This window comes from Hippopotamus amphibius, chromosome 9 (genome assembly GCF_030028045.1).
Source record: "Hippopotamus amphibius kiboko isolate mHipAmp2 chromosome 9, mHipAmp2.hap2, whole genome shotgun sequence".
Lineage (NCBI taxonomy): Eukaryota > Metazoa > Chordata > Mammalia > Artiodactyla > Hippopotamidae > Hippopotamus > Hippopotamus amphibius.
Window position 1 is genome coordinate 135,681,707 of NC_080194.1, and position 18,902 is coordinate 135,700,608.

Here is an 18,902-nt window from a genome sequence, read left to right on the forward strand (position 1 = left end):
CTTGGGCCCTTCTCCAGCCATCTCCTTTCTTCCTGGCTTAGCTCCCCTGATCTGGTCACTTTGGTCACTAGGGAGGGGCTGTGTTTCCGGTTGGGAATAGGATTTGAGCAGCTGAGGCTGCCAGCACGTGCCCCTGGAGCCATGGTTCTCATCCAGGGGTGACGTTTGGCCCCCAGGGGACATCTGACGACATCTAGAGACATTTTTGGTTTTCACAAGGGTGTTACTATCACCTCATAGGTAGAGATCACAGGTGCTGCAAAACATCCTACAATGCACAGGACAGCCTTCAGCATGCAGTCTGATTTGGCCCCAAATGTCCATAATATCGTAGTTGAGAAAGTCCAACTGCGAGAAATCCGGAAGGCTTTGCTCCTGAAGCAAGACTGGGCTGTTCGTTGTGACCGTCACTGTCACATCCTCCTGGGGGGGGCTGGAAGGACAGTGGGTCGAGTCCGGGCTCCCGTGCTTAGGCCCCAAGGACGCGGCGTTATGGGGCTCAGGTCTAGGCCGTGTGGCCTCGGGCGGTGTCACAGATAAACAAGGCAGTAAGGACAGGTTCCCATCAGTGAAGTGCTATTGCAGAGGCGGAGGGTCCAGCGTGAACTGAACTCCGCTGTGATTTGTACAGAGTGACTGTCTTTTAAAGGGAGTGTGAGGGACTGGCATGGGGGTGAGGAGGGACTCCGCAGAGTCAGGGAAGTGGAAAATGACAAAAAGCAGAAAGAGGGGGGCTCTGTCCCCAAAACTCCCCTGGGTTTGCTGACTGGCGCTTCTCCAAGCTGGTCCTCTCCCGTCCCACAGAGGCTGGCCGGCTGCTGGGGCCCTGTCTTTGGGGCTTGGCTGGAGCAAACTGGATTCTGTTGGCAGCCTGAGTTTTCTCAGGCAGGCGCTGTAAGGAGGGCTCATGTCACGCAAGAGCTGTGTCCTTGAGCTGTCAGAAACTATGCGAGTGTTTGCTCGAGTCTTTATAGGCCACGGTGAGTCCTGGTTGAGAAGGGGCTCGGTGGGGCTTGGCTAGAGTTTGGTCAAAGGGAAGATCTTTGCTGGCGGGTCACTCTCCCCCCACCCAGAGGGTGGCCCAGGGCTTCAGGGTTCTGCCTGTCTCTGTATAAAAGGTTATTAACACCCCATTTCCACTTGACCTAGATTTCCATCCGTGTGTGCATTTATTGTGTGTGCAAGTAAAATGTAAATCCACAGGCTTGCATATAGGTAAACACCCAACATAAAAAAGTCCTCAACTGTTGTTTTCTCAATGAGTAGATATTTCGGATGAAAAGTCTGTAGTATTTCAGCAGTTCTCAAACTTGATGGTCTCTATAGACCCCCTTATATTTTCAAACATTATTTCAGACCCACAAAGAGCTTCTGTTTATGTAGGTTATAGCTATCAATTATTTGCTATATATTGAAATTTAAACTAGGGCATTCTTAAAATGGTTATTTATCGATTTACTCAACATAACTATAACCCATTACGTGTCTCTATAAGAAAAAATTTTTATGAACAATACATTTTCCACAACAAAAACAAATTTCGTGAAAAGAGGCACTGTTTTACATTTTTGCAAATCTTTGTAATATCTGGCTTCATAGGAGACAGCTGGATTCTAACATTTGTTTCTGCTTTCAATCTGTTGTGATTTCACACATCATGGAGCCTCCGGAAAACTCCACTCTGTGCTTGTGTGAGAAGATGAGTGGAAAAAAGGAAAATAACATCTTCAGATGATGATGGAAACAGTGACCTTGAAGATCCCCCGAGAGGGTCCCCCAGGAGTCCCCAGAGCACACTTTGAGAACCACTTCATTAGACCATCACTGCAAGCATTAATTCCAACTTAATCAATTGCAGCTAACGTTTGTTAAGTTCTAGGCTTTATGCTAAGTGCTTTACACATATTAACTCTTTGAACTGTAGTAAAAGCTCCATTAGGTAGGTACGAGTTATTATGTCCATTTTACAGAGAGGGAGACTGAGGCTCTCAAAGCTAAGTGCTGTGCCCCAGGTCACACAGTGAGCAAGTGGCAGAGGCTGGGTGGATTTGAATGCACTTCACCTCCCCACCCTGCCTTTCCAAATGAGTTAGCTCTGCTCATCAAATGATGGGGCAGCCGCTAAAAATGTTGACTGAGCGCTGAGTATATATCAAGCCTCGTGCTAAGTTGTTAACTAGAATCAGATATGAGTGTGCCCTAGTATTTTAATCTCTCCCACACACTTGCAAAGAAGGTCTTCTCCCCCCCGCCCCCTTTTTTTTTGTAGATGAGAAAATTAAGTCTCTGAGAAGCTAAGCTTCTTTCCCTGTATCTCAGGGTTAAGGGGCGGAGGCTGGATTCCAAGCCAGCCCTATGCATCCAGCTCCCTCCCTCCTCACCCCATGCTGTGCGTCCCGTTAGCATGACTAAATTTGCTAAATTACACCAGGCTTATTATTGAGGGTTTTATTAAAGCCTGGCTTGCCCGTGCTAAGCGCGGCCGGCGGGTTTCTAAGCTCTGGCCAGCCCCGCCACTTTTTATGCCTGCGAATGAGCCAGGCAAGGGCCTCCGTGAGGTCTATTTGCATTGGCAGCCCTGGTAATTGCATGTCCTAATTGGGTGCAGCCATGCTCAGTGCGCCTCCTCCATTCCACTGCCCTAGCTCGGAGGTCCTTTTGGAAGCAGGTGCGGGCTTCTCCCCCACGTGTCCCTCTCAATGGCCTTGGTCACCTTGGTGATTGGAATGAAGCCTTGGACACTGAGTTCAACAGCGAACAGCTCAGCTGGTGCCGCGTCTGTATGGCATGAAAAGAAGCTGTAAACGGGTCATGATGACTGAGCAGGTGGGACGGGCACCCTCACGCCTGCGCGGCGCACCTGGCCGGGGCTCCCCTCTGGCACCATCTCTGTTCCTCGTAGCTGCCGAGAGGGGGCGTGGCCTCTGGACCCCAACTGCCTGGGTTCGAATCCTTGTCCCTCTACTTCCTAGATCTGGATTTAGTCACAACTTCTCTGAACCTTCGTGCTCCCATCCGAACGATAACATAGCATCTCCTTCATGGGGTCCTCATGAGGATCAAATGAATTAGCCTGTGCAGTGGGGTTGGGAACAGAGCCTGAGCAGAGCCAGCACCGGACGCCTATTTTCTAATAGATTCATGTTTCGTCAGCACCTTGCATGTGTCAGTCACTGTGTTCTGTGTTCATCGGTTCTCTCAGGTCCGGGGAGATAGGCGCCAGCCTCAGCCCCTGGGATGGATGAGGAAACTGAGGCGCAGGGGGATGAAATGGTCTGTCCCAGCTCAAAGAGCTGCTGGAGAAAATGATCTCACGATGAGGCAGGGAGAAGACGATGCGCTTAAGAGCATCCATCTATCCCTCGATCCCTTGGCTTTTAAAATCCATCAGTTATTTCTCAACGATCTGAAATGGCAGAACGTTGTTAGCAGGTTGTATTGATTAATGGCTGATTCGGAGAATGTTCCGCAGCGCATGCGCAGGACCCGTCATCTTATAGATGAGAAAATCTGACTGTTACTAAAGCAAGGCAAGTACCCAGGTCCCTCCTTTCCTGTTCAATGTTTTTTCTACACAAAAATAACAACAAAGGTTTATCGATGAGTGGAGAGTTTGAAAACATAGCAACCCGCTTCAACCCCTCGGAAACAGGACCCCGGATGCAGGGGAGGGGGTTGGGCAGATTCAGTTGATCAAGCGGGGAGAGATCTGTCCTGAAGCCTGAACGTTAGAGAACCAGGAAGGACAGAGCAGACCCAGATGTCTCCAAACAGCAGCCTGGGTCACGTAACCCGCCTCTCGAAGCCATCTTATGCTTGGCATATTTCTACCTGATTGAAATTGGCTCTAAACATGCCCAAGGTTGAATGGGAATGGAGGACATTATTGCATTTAATTATTTCTCCCGAATAAAAATGGATTCTAGCAGCAGCTTAGAGGTAAGGCAACAGCAGAGCAATTAGAGTTTTGGAGCTCGCATGCAAACATTTGAATGTGCAATCATTGTAATAAGTACATTAAAATAAAATAAGTCAAAGGGTTGAATTTGCATAAATACCCAAGGTGAGAGTGTTGGACTGCTTAAGAATAAAGGGGACACAGCTAGTCGATAGATCTGTCCTCCAGGCAGAGACCATCGGGGTGATGGTGGAGGCCCGGTGTTAATTGGTAGGGAACTTTCTTTGCTTATTCTTCCTCCTGCTTTGGGTATGGTGGGCACATTTCAGAAGTTTTACGTACATTCATCCTCACCAAATACCCATAAGTATTATTTTCATATCCCCATGTTCCAGATGAGGAAACTGAGGCATGCAGGGTTTGAATCACTTCATTTCTAGCATCACAGTCATTTCTTGGTCAGGTTATTTAACCTCCCTGTGCCTTACTCTCCTCCCCTTCCTTGACTCGTGCTGTTGCTTCGCTGGGAGTTTGAGAGGCTTAGGGACACCAGGTGTGTGAAGTGCCAGAGTAGGAGGGGCCACGGGCACTGAGGATATGATGATCATCTCTCGTGTATTTGCCTGGAAATCTCCCAAGGTTAGTTTTTACAGGGAAGGGAACCTGGAAGGGATCCTGGGTGTCTGGATCTTAATTCTCGGGAAGAAAAGAAAAGCTGAGACCCGTTTGCCTCTTGGTGAGCAGGTGAAGAGTTGGGGAAGGCGAGGAGATATCTCAGGCCCATTGAAGGATGAATAGCTAAGGAAAACGTGATACATAATACAATGGTATATTATGCAGTCCTGAAAAAGAAGGAAATGCTGCCGTATGTGACGACTCGGATGAACTTGGAGGACGTCCTGCTGAATGAAATAAGCCAGACACAGAAAGACAAACGCTGCTTGATCCACTTAGATGAGAATCTAAAATAGTCAGACTCAGAGAATCAGGGAGTAGAATGGAGGTTGCCAGGGGCTGGGGGAGGGGAAATAAGGAATCATTAATCAACGGGCATAAAGTCTCAGTTAGGCCGATGAATACATTCTAGAGGTCTGCTGTACAGCCTGTGCCTGCAGGTAGCAATACTGTAACGTGCACTTAACACGTTTGTTAAGGGTAGGTCTCATGTTAAGTGTTCTTACCACAATAAAATAAAATGTCCAAAAAATAAAAAAGGAAAGTGTTGGGGAGAGGTAGAGGAGAACTCATCAGCTACTGTAGAAAACAGCCCTGACTCAGCTTGACAGGAGATCTCAGGCCTCTGAGTGATGCCTGATTCTCAGTGACTTTTCTGGAAGCTATAGAATATCTGTGAGCTCTTCATTCCAGAAGACAAAAATATTTCCCTTTCCTCTTACACTTGAATCTTGCGATTTCCCTTGGCAGCTGAGTAACACCTGGGGCCAGGCGGAAGGCCACACTGAGCTAATCGTCCCTGTTGTGGGGGCGTCTTTGAGTAGATGACGCTTATTAAGCACGAGTCCTATTAGAATGGAAGGTGTCGCCTAGTCCTGACATCACACATTTTTAAAAATATTTATTTATTTATTGGCTGTGCTGGGTCTTCTTTGCTGTGCGTGGGCTTTCTCAAGCTGCGGCGAGCGAGGGCTACTCTTCCTTGAGGTGCATGGGCTTCTCATCGTGGCAGCTTCTCTTGTCTCAGAGCCTGGGCTCTAGGCACGTGGGCTTCACTAGTTGTGGCACGTGGGCTCAGCAGTTGTGGCTTGTGAGCTCTAGAGTACAGGCTCAGTAGTTGTGGCGCACAGGCTTAGTTGCTCTGTGGCATGTGGGATCTTCCCAGACCAGGGCTCGAACCCATGTTCCCTTCATTGGCAGGTGGATTCTTAACCACTGCGCCACGAGGGAAGTCCCTAATATCACAAATTAACCAGAGGAACCAGCCGTTCTCTGACGGTCAGATTAACTGCGTTGATTGCAGTGTTTCCCGTGTCTGGTGTTGCTTGGAAAAGTTCTGCCAGAAAATGGTGGCGAACACAAGCTTTTTAAATTAGTGGTTTATGGAGGTTTCCTGCTCAGGGGACAAACTGGTGATTGTCCATTAATGAGGAAAGAGAACAGGACTTAGGACATGTCTGATGAGAGGATGCAGATGTCTGTGAGGGCAGAGGCCTTTCTGCTCATGCTCTGCCTCCTTGTTAATTTCTAGAAAACGGGCTTAGGGACAGAGTTTAAATTCATGTTCTCAGACAGCGGGAGTCATCAAGCTGATTTTCTGACCGTTAGAGGCAAAAAATAATAATAAATTGGCTTCTGTGCCTGCAGACAGCTAAGAGGAAGAGAGCAAATCCGGGTGGCTCCTGTATTCATCAGGATGAGCTGGACCATGCTGCAGTAACAAATATCCCCAGACCTCAGTGACAGGAAGCAAAAGAGGTCTGTTCTGCCCATGCAGGGTTGGTGGAGTCTCTCCTCCACCCTGGCCGCACTCGCGAACACAGGGCTTTCACCATCAAGAGTGTGGCTGGATGCTACGGGGGAGGGAGAGACGTGGCAAACCGTGCCTTGGTCCTAGTCACTTGTCTAGGCCACAGCAAGTTGCTTGGCTGTGCCTCATGTGCAGGGGATGGGAAGTACAATCGTGTCATGTGCCTAGAAGGAAGAGAACCGGAATATTTGTCACGAGCTTTACTGAATACCATCCCCCCATCCAGCTCCATCCCAACCTAGGCGGATATGAGCAGAGAGAGAGATAGCCCATCCCCTCCGCCACAGAGAAGGGGGAGCCAAATGTTCCTGCCTTGACCTCTCAGCCAAACGGAAGAGGCACTAAACTATAGCAAGTTTTAGAATTAGACAGGTGCAAGTTCACAGCCTCCCCAGGATGGTGCAGGGCAAATCACTGAACATCGCCAGCCTTCCCCTCATCCCTCTTTTGTAGGACGGGAGAATGGTAGTACCTGCTTTGAAAGTTACCTCTGAAGGTTAAACAGTGTATCACATGGAAAGGCTTAGCACAGTGCCTGGCACCTGGTAGGTGCCCAAGAGTGTTAAAGCAACAAGCCTTGGCGCCTCTTTCTGTAAACAGTGAGGAGGGTACCCCTGTCTGGGGTGATTGTCAGTATCCAGCAAGTAAAACCTGTGAGTCAGACGCACATGGTGTCTGGCTGACAGTGAGTGCTCAGAAAACGCATCTGAGAGGCTGCCTGGGATTCTTCGGGGGCCTCAGAGGGGCAGGAGTTTGCAGACCTGTCTTTCTGAAGGACAGAAAGAAGGGAAAAGAGGAATATCAGTGTGGTTTGTTTAGGTTACAAGAACAGAGGCATGGCTCCTCACTGAGGGGGATTTCTTGCGAGATACGTGGGGAGGTAAGAAAGACTGGAAACAGGTGTGAGAACGGAAGTTCCCCTTCACGGACCAGCCTGTGACATCCGCTCCCGTACGTGACGAGCAGCCGATCCAGGACCCGCACAGACTCCCTCTCCCACGGCATCTCCTTGTTTCCTTCGTCCTACCCACTGCCTCCCAGCTCCTGCCGCCTGGAGCTCCTGGTGCTCCATGGCCCCTCCTTACTGTCCTCTCCCTCTCTGTGACTCCTGCCACCTGGTGCCACGGCTGTTTGGAGATGACATGCCTATCCCAGGTCCATTCAGCTGGGTGGCAGTGGGTGGGAAGGGAGCCGGGCTGCCGTGCTTAAGGGGGCAGAGTGGTGGGGCTAAGAGGGGCTCGGCAGCTTCCTGGAAGCGACTGGTGGAGCTGGGAGCCCCGGGTATGGGGCCTGTGGCATATCTGGTTTGAATCCCAGCTTCACCACCAACCAGCTGAGTTACCTTGGATAAGTCACTGATGCCCAGTACCTGCAAAATGAAAGTAAAAGTAACATCAACTTACAGAATGGCCACAGGTGTCCTAGTACAGTTTTTCATTCTTATGACCTCTTTTTTTTTTAATTTATTTTATTTTTACTTATTGGCTGTGTTGGGTGTTTGTTGCTGCACGTGAGCTTTCTCTAGTTGCAGCGAGTGGGGGCCACTCTTTGTTATGGTGTGCAGGCCTCTCATTGCAGTGGCTACTTGCAGAGCACAGGCTCTAGGTACACAGGCTTCAGTAGTTGTGGCACATGGGCTCAATAGTTGTGGCTTGCGGGCTCTAGAGCGCAAGCTCAGTAGTTGTGGATCTCGGGCTTAGTTGCTCCACGGCATGTGGGATCTTCCTGGACCAGGGATCGAACCCACCTCCCCTGCATTGGCAGGCAGATTCTTAACCACTGTGCTACCGGGGATGCCCCTCTTATGGCCTCCTGAAATTGGTGCTTGATGCTAGGGGAGATGGGACAAAGGCAAGAAGAGGGTAGACACGTTGCTGCGCCAAATGGGGACACTGGAGACAAGGACAATCAAACCAAGCCCAGGGGAACCTTCTAAACCCAACATCCGGGAGGGCTGGGCCCTGCACACTTTTTCTTAAGAGCCAGATAGAAGTATTTTAAGCTTTGCAGGCCAGACCGTCTCTATGGCAACCGCTCTCCTCCGCTGCTGTAGTGGGAAAGCAGCCCTAGACAGCCCATAAATGAACAGGCGTGGCTGTATTTCAATAAAACTTTATTTACAAAGACAAATGTCCAGCAGGACTTGGCTCAGGGCGGGCAGTAGCGTGCAGCCCTGCTGAAGGAGGCGGCGCGCTCGGTGTCAGTGGCGTGTCAGCGGCTCCAGAGCACCAGCACTGCCTCCACTGCTCTGCTCCACCGTCCTCTTTCTGAGAACCTCTAATCGGCACATTTAGGAACACGAACGAGGAAGTCTGCCCTCAGCATCGCTGCTCATTGCCAATGTGTCTCTGTAGATCTATGGAGTCAATTAGTGTTCTCTGTGGCCTCGGTGTGCCCTCTGACTAGCTTTGGGACTAGTGGATTCCCTTTCAGGTTAAGGCCTTGATAACGGGCTCCAAGCAGAAGCAATGTATGTTGGAAATGATGCAGGACATTAGTTGACCAGTGCATTTGATCCGAGCTCAAAGTGGCCAGGGCCCACCTGCCCATGGAGAAGCTGAGGTCGGGGTGCCCGCCTTCCTGGAAACACTCATTGTCTCCAGAATGACTCTTCACACCACCCCACCCCATGTGACTTAATCAGTTCTGCTCCAGGTACAAACAGCAAGTGTCAAAGGTCAAACACAAGACTGTCACAGGTTTGCATCCCCCCGGGGACTCGTTGTAAGGATTGTCCTATAAAGGGCACATTTCCCTCAAGATAGCTGGTCATGTCCCCCCCCGCGCCCCCCCGCCCCCGAATGAACTGTGCCATGGTCCGATTTCTCTTATGGGCATAGATCTATGAGCATGTCCTAAAGGCAATGTAAAGGATATACTATCCTACCAATATTTTCTCCCCTTCTAGCTTTATTATGGCATTTCTAGCCATTAAATAAACCATCACAGTGCTCTCTGCTGGAATTTAAACAGGAAGCTTGGAACAAACTGTCCAGATTCCAATGGCAGAGACGATCAAGGAAACTTACATGAAATAACAAGCATTATCAATAACAAGCATTGAGGCTCATGGTCATAGCTCATTAGAGCTTGCAAAGCTTTATTTTCTAGTTCTATTTCCAGGTTGGGAAACTGAGGTTCGAAGAGAAAAATCTAACATGAAGTCTAACATTAAGCTCGTAGCAAAAAGGCAGGGCATGGAAGCAGGGCCCAAACTTCCAACCCTGCGTACCCCACTCTCCAGGTCTAGCCTGCTTAGCGTGATGGCTCAAGTCACGTTTCTGTTTCTTTTCCATCTTCTCCAGGACGGCTACTTCTCTCACCGGCTGAAAGAGAAAGTGCGAACAGACAGCAACAATGAGAATTCGGTGCCCAAGGATTTTGAGAACGTGGATAACAGCAACTTTGCACCCAGGACTCAAAAGCAGAAGCACCAGCCCGAGTTGACCAAGAAACCCCCGAGGGGACCGAAGGAGCTTCTGAAGAGGAAGCTGGAGCAGGAGGAGAAGGGAAAGGGACGTCCGTCCCCGGGGAAAGGTACCAGGGAGGTGCTGCCACCCGGGGAGAGAGCCGCGGTGAACGACAGCCTCAGGAAGGATGCCCCCAGACAGCCCCACACCCGGAAGAGCGCAGCCAGCTCCCCTGAGATCAAGCCTGAGCAGCCCCTCAAGTGTGACATCTCGGGCAAGGAGGCCATCTCCGCCCTGTCCCGCTCCAAGTCCAAGCACTGCCGCCAGGAGATCGCGGAGACCTACTGCCGCCACAAGCTGGGGCTGCTGATGCCAGAGAAGGTCACTCGGTTCTGCCCCCTGGAAGGTAAGTCCCAGCCCCGTGCTGCTCACATTCTCAGACCTTCTCAGAACGACCGCCTTATTTTTCAAACCCCAAATCGAGACTGGAGATCTTTTGTTTGGCGCCTTCCTGAATTCTGAAGTTTTGTGTGAGAAAAGTTTCACGAAATCAGATGACCTTTTGTGACGGCTTTAATGAGTTGCTTTTGTGGCAAAGGATAAAATACAGTGCATTCAGGGCTTATGTGGATGTTGTAGGAAGCAGTGGTATTGATATAGTTTGTTTTCTATCTCAGCAGAATATTGGGATTGAAATTGACATGAATATTACTGTAATTGAATAGGATTTGAAAGGTTTCTAGCTGGTTGCATTGACATGGAGGCTCTGAAAAACATCCTTCCTATTTTCCTCCATCTAAAATTCCGCCCCTCCTTATTTTCTCCCTCCCTCCCTGCCTCCCTCCTTCCCTTCCTCTCTCGTCCTCCCTCCCTCTTGCCCTGTGCTGGGCCCTCTTCTCAGTGCTGACGACCAGTGATAAATCAGACCTCTTGCTGTGATGCCGTGTGAGGTCGGAGCTGTGACAGTGGCGTTCATAAGCGCAGGGGAGGGTCCTCAGAATCTGGAGCGGGGGCGGTGCATCTCTGCATCTCACCTCACGCCGCTGTCCTGTATTCCTTGCTGGTGGGTTTTGCCTGCTCCAGTGCACGTGGAAGGGGAGTAATAACAGGTATTGCGTGCTCACTGTGTCCTGGGCACAGCACAGGCACGTTGCATTCAATCAGCTCAACTCGTCCACCGCCCAGTGCGGTTGGCACTGTTGTTGTGAGCGTAACTTTTTTTTTTTTTTCAGGTGAGAGACATAAAATAACTTCCCCAAGGTCTCATGGCTTGTAAGTGGCCTTACAAGCCTACAAGTTGAGGCATCCTGAGATAGAGATATTGCCATCCTGGGTTAGGTCCTATTTTGTGAAGATCCCTTCTTAAAAAAAATATATGTTATGGCAGAAAATTTCAAACCCATCCCAGAGCAGGGGGAGCCTTCATATTCCCATCATCCGGCTACAGTTAACTTGTGGTGGTTGCTGCCGTTTCACCCATGCCGCCCAGCCCTCCACACAAGCTCACTGTATGCCAGTAGATTTTATTTTTCCTTGAAGAAGACCTTGCATCCCAAATAGTTTGTGAATTAGTTCGCCCAGAGGTTTTCTCCATGCGGAGGGTGGACGGCATCAAAAGACACTTTCTACAAAGAAGAAAGAGGCGGTGTCATTGGGAACGAACAGAGAGGGATGCATTTGAAATGGCGAGATGTGTGTCCTAGTTCAAGTTCAGCCATGAACTCACAGGAAGAGCCCCTTCCCCTCTCTGGTTCCGGCTTCATTATCTGTCCAGGAAGCACCTGCATTAAGTACTCGAAGGGTCTTCCCACTCGGTCCTCCCTTGGGGCCCACTTCGTAATTTGCTCCTCGTCACCCCTCATTCTCATTGGCCACAGTCAATTCAGGGGTACCTCACTGTCCCTCACTAAGTGGCCAAGTGTTCAGAATACTTCCTTGTTGCTTCTAAATTCAAATACCAGCAAATGCTTTAGTTCACTCTCAAGTGGGGGGAAAAGTCCCCAGCTGTGGGACGACCCAGAGGTCCTGAGGGCAGGGCTGGGGGGAGGACACGTGGAAAGAACTGGATGGGGCAGGGGCAGGGTCCACGCCTGGAAGGGGAATGGGCCCGCGAGGCGCTGGGTCCTCGGCGGTGCGGAGACAGAAGGTCAGAGCATCAGAAAAGCCGACTGCAGAGCTGGACCAGGCAGCAGGGTGGGGCGGGGGTCTCTCGGTTCCCCAGCACCGGAGGATTTGGAAGCCAGGCAGGAAGACACCTGGCGCCTCCTCAGGCCCCCATCTCTCTCGATGCAGAAGAAGGTGGGGGGTGAGAATGGCTCCCAAGGAAAAGGAGACTAGGTCACCCCTAGAGAAATCCTAATTCCGTCTCTCCCCTGAACAGATAAGAAACGAGGCCCATAGAGGGGAGGAGACGTACCGTCAAGGTCACCTCATCAGTGAGAGACTGAATTTGAGCTAAAATTCAGGCCTGCTCACCTCTCACACGTGCTTCTCTGTTGACTACCGGTCACAGAACGGAGGGTGTGGATTAGGTGGGGGTGGCCACGTGGGTAAGTGCTTAGCGGGGCCTGGAAATGTCCACAACAAGCCCTTCACGCGGCCCCCTCTGGGCAGGGTGCAGCAGGGACAGCGTCAACTCTTTACCCAAGTTCGTCTGTATTTTTAAAGTTTTCAGTTGGAAGCATGCATCTGTATTGCACCCTTTTCAATAGAAAGGTTTAAAAAGGTTTGTTTCTCCCCTGCACGTTCGCTCAGACCGCTCTCGCCTGCGTGGTCCCGGGGTCCCCATCACACTCTTGACGCGACCTGGCACACAGTGGCAGAAACACACGTGGAGGTGTTTCCAAAAGCTTTTTCTTAGCTAGTGCATTGTCTGGCAGAGGCCTGAGCTGAGTGTCTCTCCATGAGAGTAACAGGAGGTACGCGCTGTATTCCGAGGGTTGGCACACGTTTCCTATAAAGGGCCAGAGGGTAAGTTTTTGAGGCTTTGTGGGTTGTGCAGTCGCTGTCACAACTCCTCAGCCCTGCCGTTGTATCTCAAAAGCAGCTGGGACGTGACACACGCAAATGCGGTTGGTTAATTCCGAGAAAACTCAGTTTACAAAAGCAAGCAGTGGGCGGGACGTGGCCACGGGGCCAGTTTGCTGGTCCCTGCTAGGTCCCGGTTCTGTGTAGTAGTACCTCCAGCACTGTGCCTCCCATCCCACTGAGTCCTCACACCAGCCCTGTGAGGTCGGTCTCTTGTCAACCCATTGAGCAGATTAGGAAATGGAGGCTCGAAGAGGTGCATGGCTAGTAGACGGCAGGACTAGCTCGTGTCGGATCTCAGGTTATAGAGCCTGCATCCTGCCCAGAGCCTTTCCCTCCTCAGGAGGCAGAAGGCTTCACTTTAGCCCAAACCATCAGACCTCGGGGATGGCCTGAGCCCACCGGCTGTCTCTCCGCCTTCAGTACAGTTGCGAGGAGAATGGCGTGTTCGTGAGAGCAAGAGGGCTGATGTGGCCAGTGGAGGAAGGGGTCCCCACGCCTGTCCTAGTCCTGCTGAGACACTTCCGGCGTGGGAGTGCAGCGTGAGGGGTGCCCTGTGACCTCTGCTGGGTCCGCCAAGGTGGCACACCCTCCCGGGACCCGGGAGCTGGTTAATAAGTTGGGCGTGTAAGAACCTTGGCGCACCCAGCCCTGGCAGTGCCTTCATCGACTGCACCACAGCCTCCCCCTTTTGCAATAAATTTTCTGTGAATAGACTAATTGCAAAATAACCCTAATTGGGTAGTTATCAATGAACAACTTCCCGTGGAACAAAGCGGCTTACAATTAATAGCATTTAAGCCATAAACTATTCTTCTGCAGAAAGCTAAGATGTAATTACACCCCATACGGAGATCGTGTTCCCTTTCTGGAAACTGTGACATCCGGATTTCCCTCTGCGCAGGAGGGATGGGCGCTCCGGCTCTGTGCTCCTTTTATTTCCTGCTCCACGAGGAAGCCGAGCGGGGAGGAGAGGGGAAGTCGGGTGTGTGTGTAAACAGACATACACATACACGTCCACAAGCAGATGTACACACGGATCGTCATTTTGCCCAACTCAGCAACACCCAAACTTCAGCCAACACGGTGCCGGAAGTTGAATATAATTAAGGACACAAGGCCTCAGGGCTTGAAGTCTGAGAACGTCCGAGGGAATAGATGTTAAGTGTTGGCTGGTGTAAGGGCTCCTGCTCCTCGCACCCCCACGCCTCCAGCCCCTGACCCCCAGCAGCACGCAGGGAAAGGGAAGTCTAGAATCCAGGAGCGGTGTGCTCTGCACGGACAGATTCCCTGCCTCTGTGATTTGTCTGCTCCACTCCTCCTCCTAGAAGAAGAGCTAGAACGGTGACCTGTGTTTTCACCAAGAAAGGACGGATCTGCGGACCACGCAGCCACTAGGAGTGAGATGGGGTGAGCGAGGAGAGGGTGCTCTACCCAATCAGCCCCCAAGCCTGGCCTCTGAGAGGCTTATCTCTCATCCCTCAGGGGCCCCTCGTTGCTCCCCGAGCTGCCGTCCTCACTGCAGCACAGAAGGCCACCAGCCCCCACCCCCGCCCACACTCCCCACCCTGGCGGCCCTGCCCCCAAGACCCCCACCTCACCCCTGCAGTTGCCTGGACCTTCTGTCCCTTCCTTGGGCTCCAGGATCACCAGAGGGCCTCCAGGCACTCCAGCCGGACCTCCCCGAGTTTCACAGAAATGAAACCATGTTGGATGGAAGGCCCAGAGTGGCCTGGATTGGAAAAAAGCTTTGCATCCGAAGATCTGCAGCCACTGGGTTTTGAGTCCTGGTTCCATCTTTTCTGACGGTGTGACCCTGACTGTCTAGTGCCTCAGCTTCCTCATCTGCATAATGGATACAGATCCTGGTACCCTACCCTCATAGGCTGTGGGCTGAAATGGGATCGGGCATATGAAACGCCTGGTGCAGAGGGGCTAGGGAACAACACATGTGCTTGGCTGTCGACTGCAGCGAGGCAGTGGGGGTGGAGTAAATGAAGGGGCTGTTGAGAAGAGCGGAGGGCCTCCTCCACAGTGACCGCCCCTTGCCTGCTGCAGCTCTCCTGCTCTGGTCTTCAGACAAGGCCCCGCCTGCCTCGGCCAGGCTCTCAGGCTCGTCCCAGCCCCTTGCTTTGTTGCCCACGCCCCCCCCCCCCCCACACCCACTCCCTGCCCACTCCACCCCACCTCTTTCCTCTCCAGATCTCAGCCTAAATGCCTCCTCCTCAGAGAAGCCTTCCTGGACCACACCTTCCCCAGGGAGCCCTGGTCACAAGGGACACATTGACCTTGGTGAGAGGCAGAGGCTGGCTTTCCCAGTAATCGTCTTTTCCAATAAAGACCATTGGACCTGTAAGAGGCATTCTAGGCAGACAATACCTCATTATCTTCGGAACAATTAAATGTCAAGATGCTGTCTCCAAGGGCCCTCATGGGCCACCAGCCTCCTTCCATCCTGAGTTAAGGTGCCTCAGGGAAATAGAAGCATCTCAAGAGAGGTACCACTGGTTACCCCCGTCTCTCCAGCACCTCCTCGCCCTTTGCTGTACCAGGTAAAGCCAGTGGGGTGACTGCAGCCTGGCTGTCCAGGTGAAGAGTGAGAGATGAAAACTGGGACGTTCCCGGGAAAGTAGTCACTGGGAGGGGGCTGGGCTGCCAGCAGGGGTTCCGGGCCTCAGCCACTGAGCAGGCCAGTGGGCCTCTGGTGAGTGAAGAGCAAGGGCTGTCTTTTTTGAGTCAGCTGACCGGCTGCAAGGTTACAAGCACGTGCACACGGCAGGAGCAGCGTCTCCAGTGTTAGGGTTGAGGATGCACAGGAGGAGGTTTCTGATGGAAAGGTAACTGTCTGTGAATGTGACAACCCGTCTTTACCCATCAGCCTTTGCAGGAGGCCAAAGACTCTGGACAAATGGGCTTCTGGGTGGAGGTGGCCAAAGGGAGACTGGCAGATGGTGCTGCCAGCTGCAGAAGGGCTGTCTCCTGGACATCTCCACACCCTGGGGCAGTGGGCTAACTGCACAGCACGAGTAACGTGAAAGCATGGCTGGCAGCCTGGCACGGAGGGAAAATGGAGATGTGGATGTCCGCTCGGCCACTCCGAGGGCCCCGGGACGTGTGCCTCAGTTTCCCCATCTGTCGGGCAGGGACACTGCTTCCTCCCAGGTCTTTGCTGTATCTCAGGATGAGACAGTGAGGGAACAGCCGTGGGCAGCTCATGGACAGCTGTGGTGTGAAGATGCTGAATGATCCTCCCACAGCCCAGCTGAGTGAATGGGGCCGCTTGCTAAAGGGCGGGTTTGCAGAGGACCGTTTTTCGTCTTCTGCTGAGGAAGGTGGAAACCCCAGTAACAAGGAGGTTTCCAGTAACAGTTCAGTGCGGTTGAAATAAAATCGCAAAGGCCCTCCTCGGGCTTCCGAGGGAGGGGTGGGATCCTTGACCGTGGTGAGTCCAGAAAAAATCAGCCGACCTCATTCATTGGTCACCTACTCGGTGCCAGGTGACATCCCAGGCCAGCGCTCCCCAGACGTGTTCTGAGAAGGGCCAGACAGTGAACGTGAGGCCTTGCAGGCTGCGTGGTCTCTGTCACAGCTACTCAGTTCTGCGTGAAAGCAGCCACAGGCAATACGAGAGTAAACGACCAGCGTGGCTGTGTTCCAATAAAACTTCATTTATGGTCATCAGAATGTGAATTCCCCATAATTTTCATGTGTCATGAAAGGTTATCCATTTGATTGTTTTTTTTCAGTTATTTAAAATTATGAAGACTGCTCTTAGCTCGCAGGCCATACCAAAACAGGCAGCGGTGGGCCGCACTTTGCCGACCCTTGCTCTAGGATCTGGGGACATTACAGTGAATAAAAGCACAGGATGCCTTGTCCCCGCAGGGCCTTGGCCCTGCACAGCTTGGGCCACCATGTCTGTTGACATAACCTGGACGGTGACTCCAGGAGGCGTGCAGCCCAAAAGCCCCACCTTCGTGGAGCTTCTGCCCTAATGGGAGAGGCCAGAGGTGACAGGTGGACCAGTAGACCTGTAGCCCACTGTCTGGTGTGACGAGTGCATGTAGACAAGCACAGCAGGCGACAGGACAGGGGAGGTGGACATTTTAGGTGGGTGGCCACAGAAGGCCTCTCTGAGGAGCCTTGGTAAAGAGGAACCAGTCCTAGCAAACAGCCTTGCATGTTCCAGAAGCAGCCGGGAGGTCAGTGTGGCTGAAGCAGAGGGAGGAGTGAGGGGAGCAGAGGGAGGAAGGGTCAGATCCTGGGGTATGGCCAGGCCATGGCCAAGTGTTCAGAAATTGATGCCAGTGAGATGGGAGCCATTGGAGGAATTGAACAGTTTTAACATGACCTGATTTCGAATTTTTATTAAACGTTATGCTACTTTTAAATTTTTTAATCTTATTTTATTTTGATAAGAATATTTAACATAAGACCTACTCTCTGAACAGATTTTTAAGTGTGTAATTAGCATACTGCTATTCACAGGCGCAGTGTTGTACAGCAGATCACTAGAGCTTATTCCTCTTGCTCAGCGGAAACCTTATACCCACTGAACCCCATTCCCCATCCCCCCCAGCCTCAGGCAACCACCATTCTGCTCTTTGCTTCTATGAGTCTGACTTTTATATTCCTTGTATAAGTGGAATCATCCAGTATCTTTCCTTCTGTGTCTGACTTCATTCAGCACAATGTCCTCCAGGCTCCTCCATGTGTTACACATTGCGGGATTCCTCCTTTTTCAAAGCTGAATACTCTTCCATTGTAGGTATATACCAAGTTTTTTAATCCCTTCATTTGTCAGCGGTCATTTAGGTGGTTTCCACATCTTGGCTTCTATGAACAGTGCTGCAGTGAACGTGGGCATGCTAATATCTCTTTGAGATGCTGATCTCAATTCTTTTGGATAAATAACCAGTGAGATATCATCTCACACAAGTTAGGATGGCTGTTATCAAAAAAACAAAAGACAACAAAAGTGGCTGAGAATGCAAAGAACTGGAATCCTTGTGCACTGTTGGTAGGAATGCAGAATGGGGCAGGCGCTGTGCAAAACAGTCTCGAGGTTCCTGAAAAAATTAAAAACAGAGCTACCATACGAGCCACCAATCCTACTTCTCACCTGATTTAGCTTTAAGGAAGGCCTAGGAACAGGGAAATCATGGGGAGGTTCTTGCAACCGCCCCAGTGAGAGGATAGGGTAGTAGGGAAAAGCTGTTGGGATTGGCGATGGACTGGAAGGAGGTGACCAACAGTTGGTGTTCTGGGCTCAGGGGTTTCTTTGGAGCACAAAACCCACTCAAGCCTAACCCTTGAACAAGCATTTATTGAGCTCTTCTGCATGCCAGGTTGTGTGGCCAGCAGTCCCCCAAGGCTCCCCATCGGAAGGTGGGTGTCCCCACGGGCCAATCCCATGTTGCCGTCTCCTTCTAAGGCAGCATGGTGTTTCTCCCCGCTCCCCATTTTGGAATCGCCCACATGGCTTTTTAGAAAGCGAAATGCGCAGTTATGGGAAACATTGTAAATGCCCCTTCACCTCCCTCCCACCTCCTTCCCCACCTCCTCTTCCTCCTCCTGCCAGCTGCACGGCTCTGCCCTTCACTCTGAAACTCATCATTAGGGTGTGTGTGTTCCCTCACTGCCATGGCTGCAAGGCAGAGCTGAAGGGTTTAGGCACGGAGAAAAGATGAAATCTCCAGCCCTGAAAGAGCTGGATTAGTGCCTCTTCCGGCCTCACCCGGGCACACCCATTCGGAAACTTCAGGCAGACATTTCCCGAGGCTTCCGCAGTGTGTTTGAGACAAGGGGGTCGTGATTAGATGTATTTTTTTTTTTCCTTCTCATGTGCTCACAATGACATCTCGAGACTAGGGGATGGGGAGCACGTTGATAACCCTGCCTTTGTGGACCACTGCTTGGAGCAGCTCCGCAGGGAGCCTGCCTAATCAGGGCTTTGCAGACCAGTAGGGATTGTGTTCTTACCTGAGTGACTTGGGATAGCTGCTGGAGGGATTGGAGCAGGGTGAGGGCTGGGGGCTGGGTGTTTAGCAGGATCCCCGGCTGCTGTGTTGACAGTAGATGG

General features: G+C 51.5%; 1 protein-coding gene across 1 annotated transcript in view; it reads left to right on the forward strand.

Moving 5' to 3' along the window:
- XYLT1 (xylosyltransferase 1) overlaps nucleotides 1-18,902 on the forward strand; it is a 318,736-nt gene that overhangs the window by 169,266 nt on the left and 130,568 nt on the right. Inside the window, exon 3 of the mRNA XM_057748725.1 lies at nucleotides 9,689-10,199. Coding sequence (XP_057604708.1) covers nucleotides 9,689-10,199 — 511 coding nt within the window. The remainder of the gene's footprint in view (nucleotides 1-9,688; nucleotides 10,200-18,902) is intronic.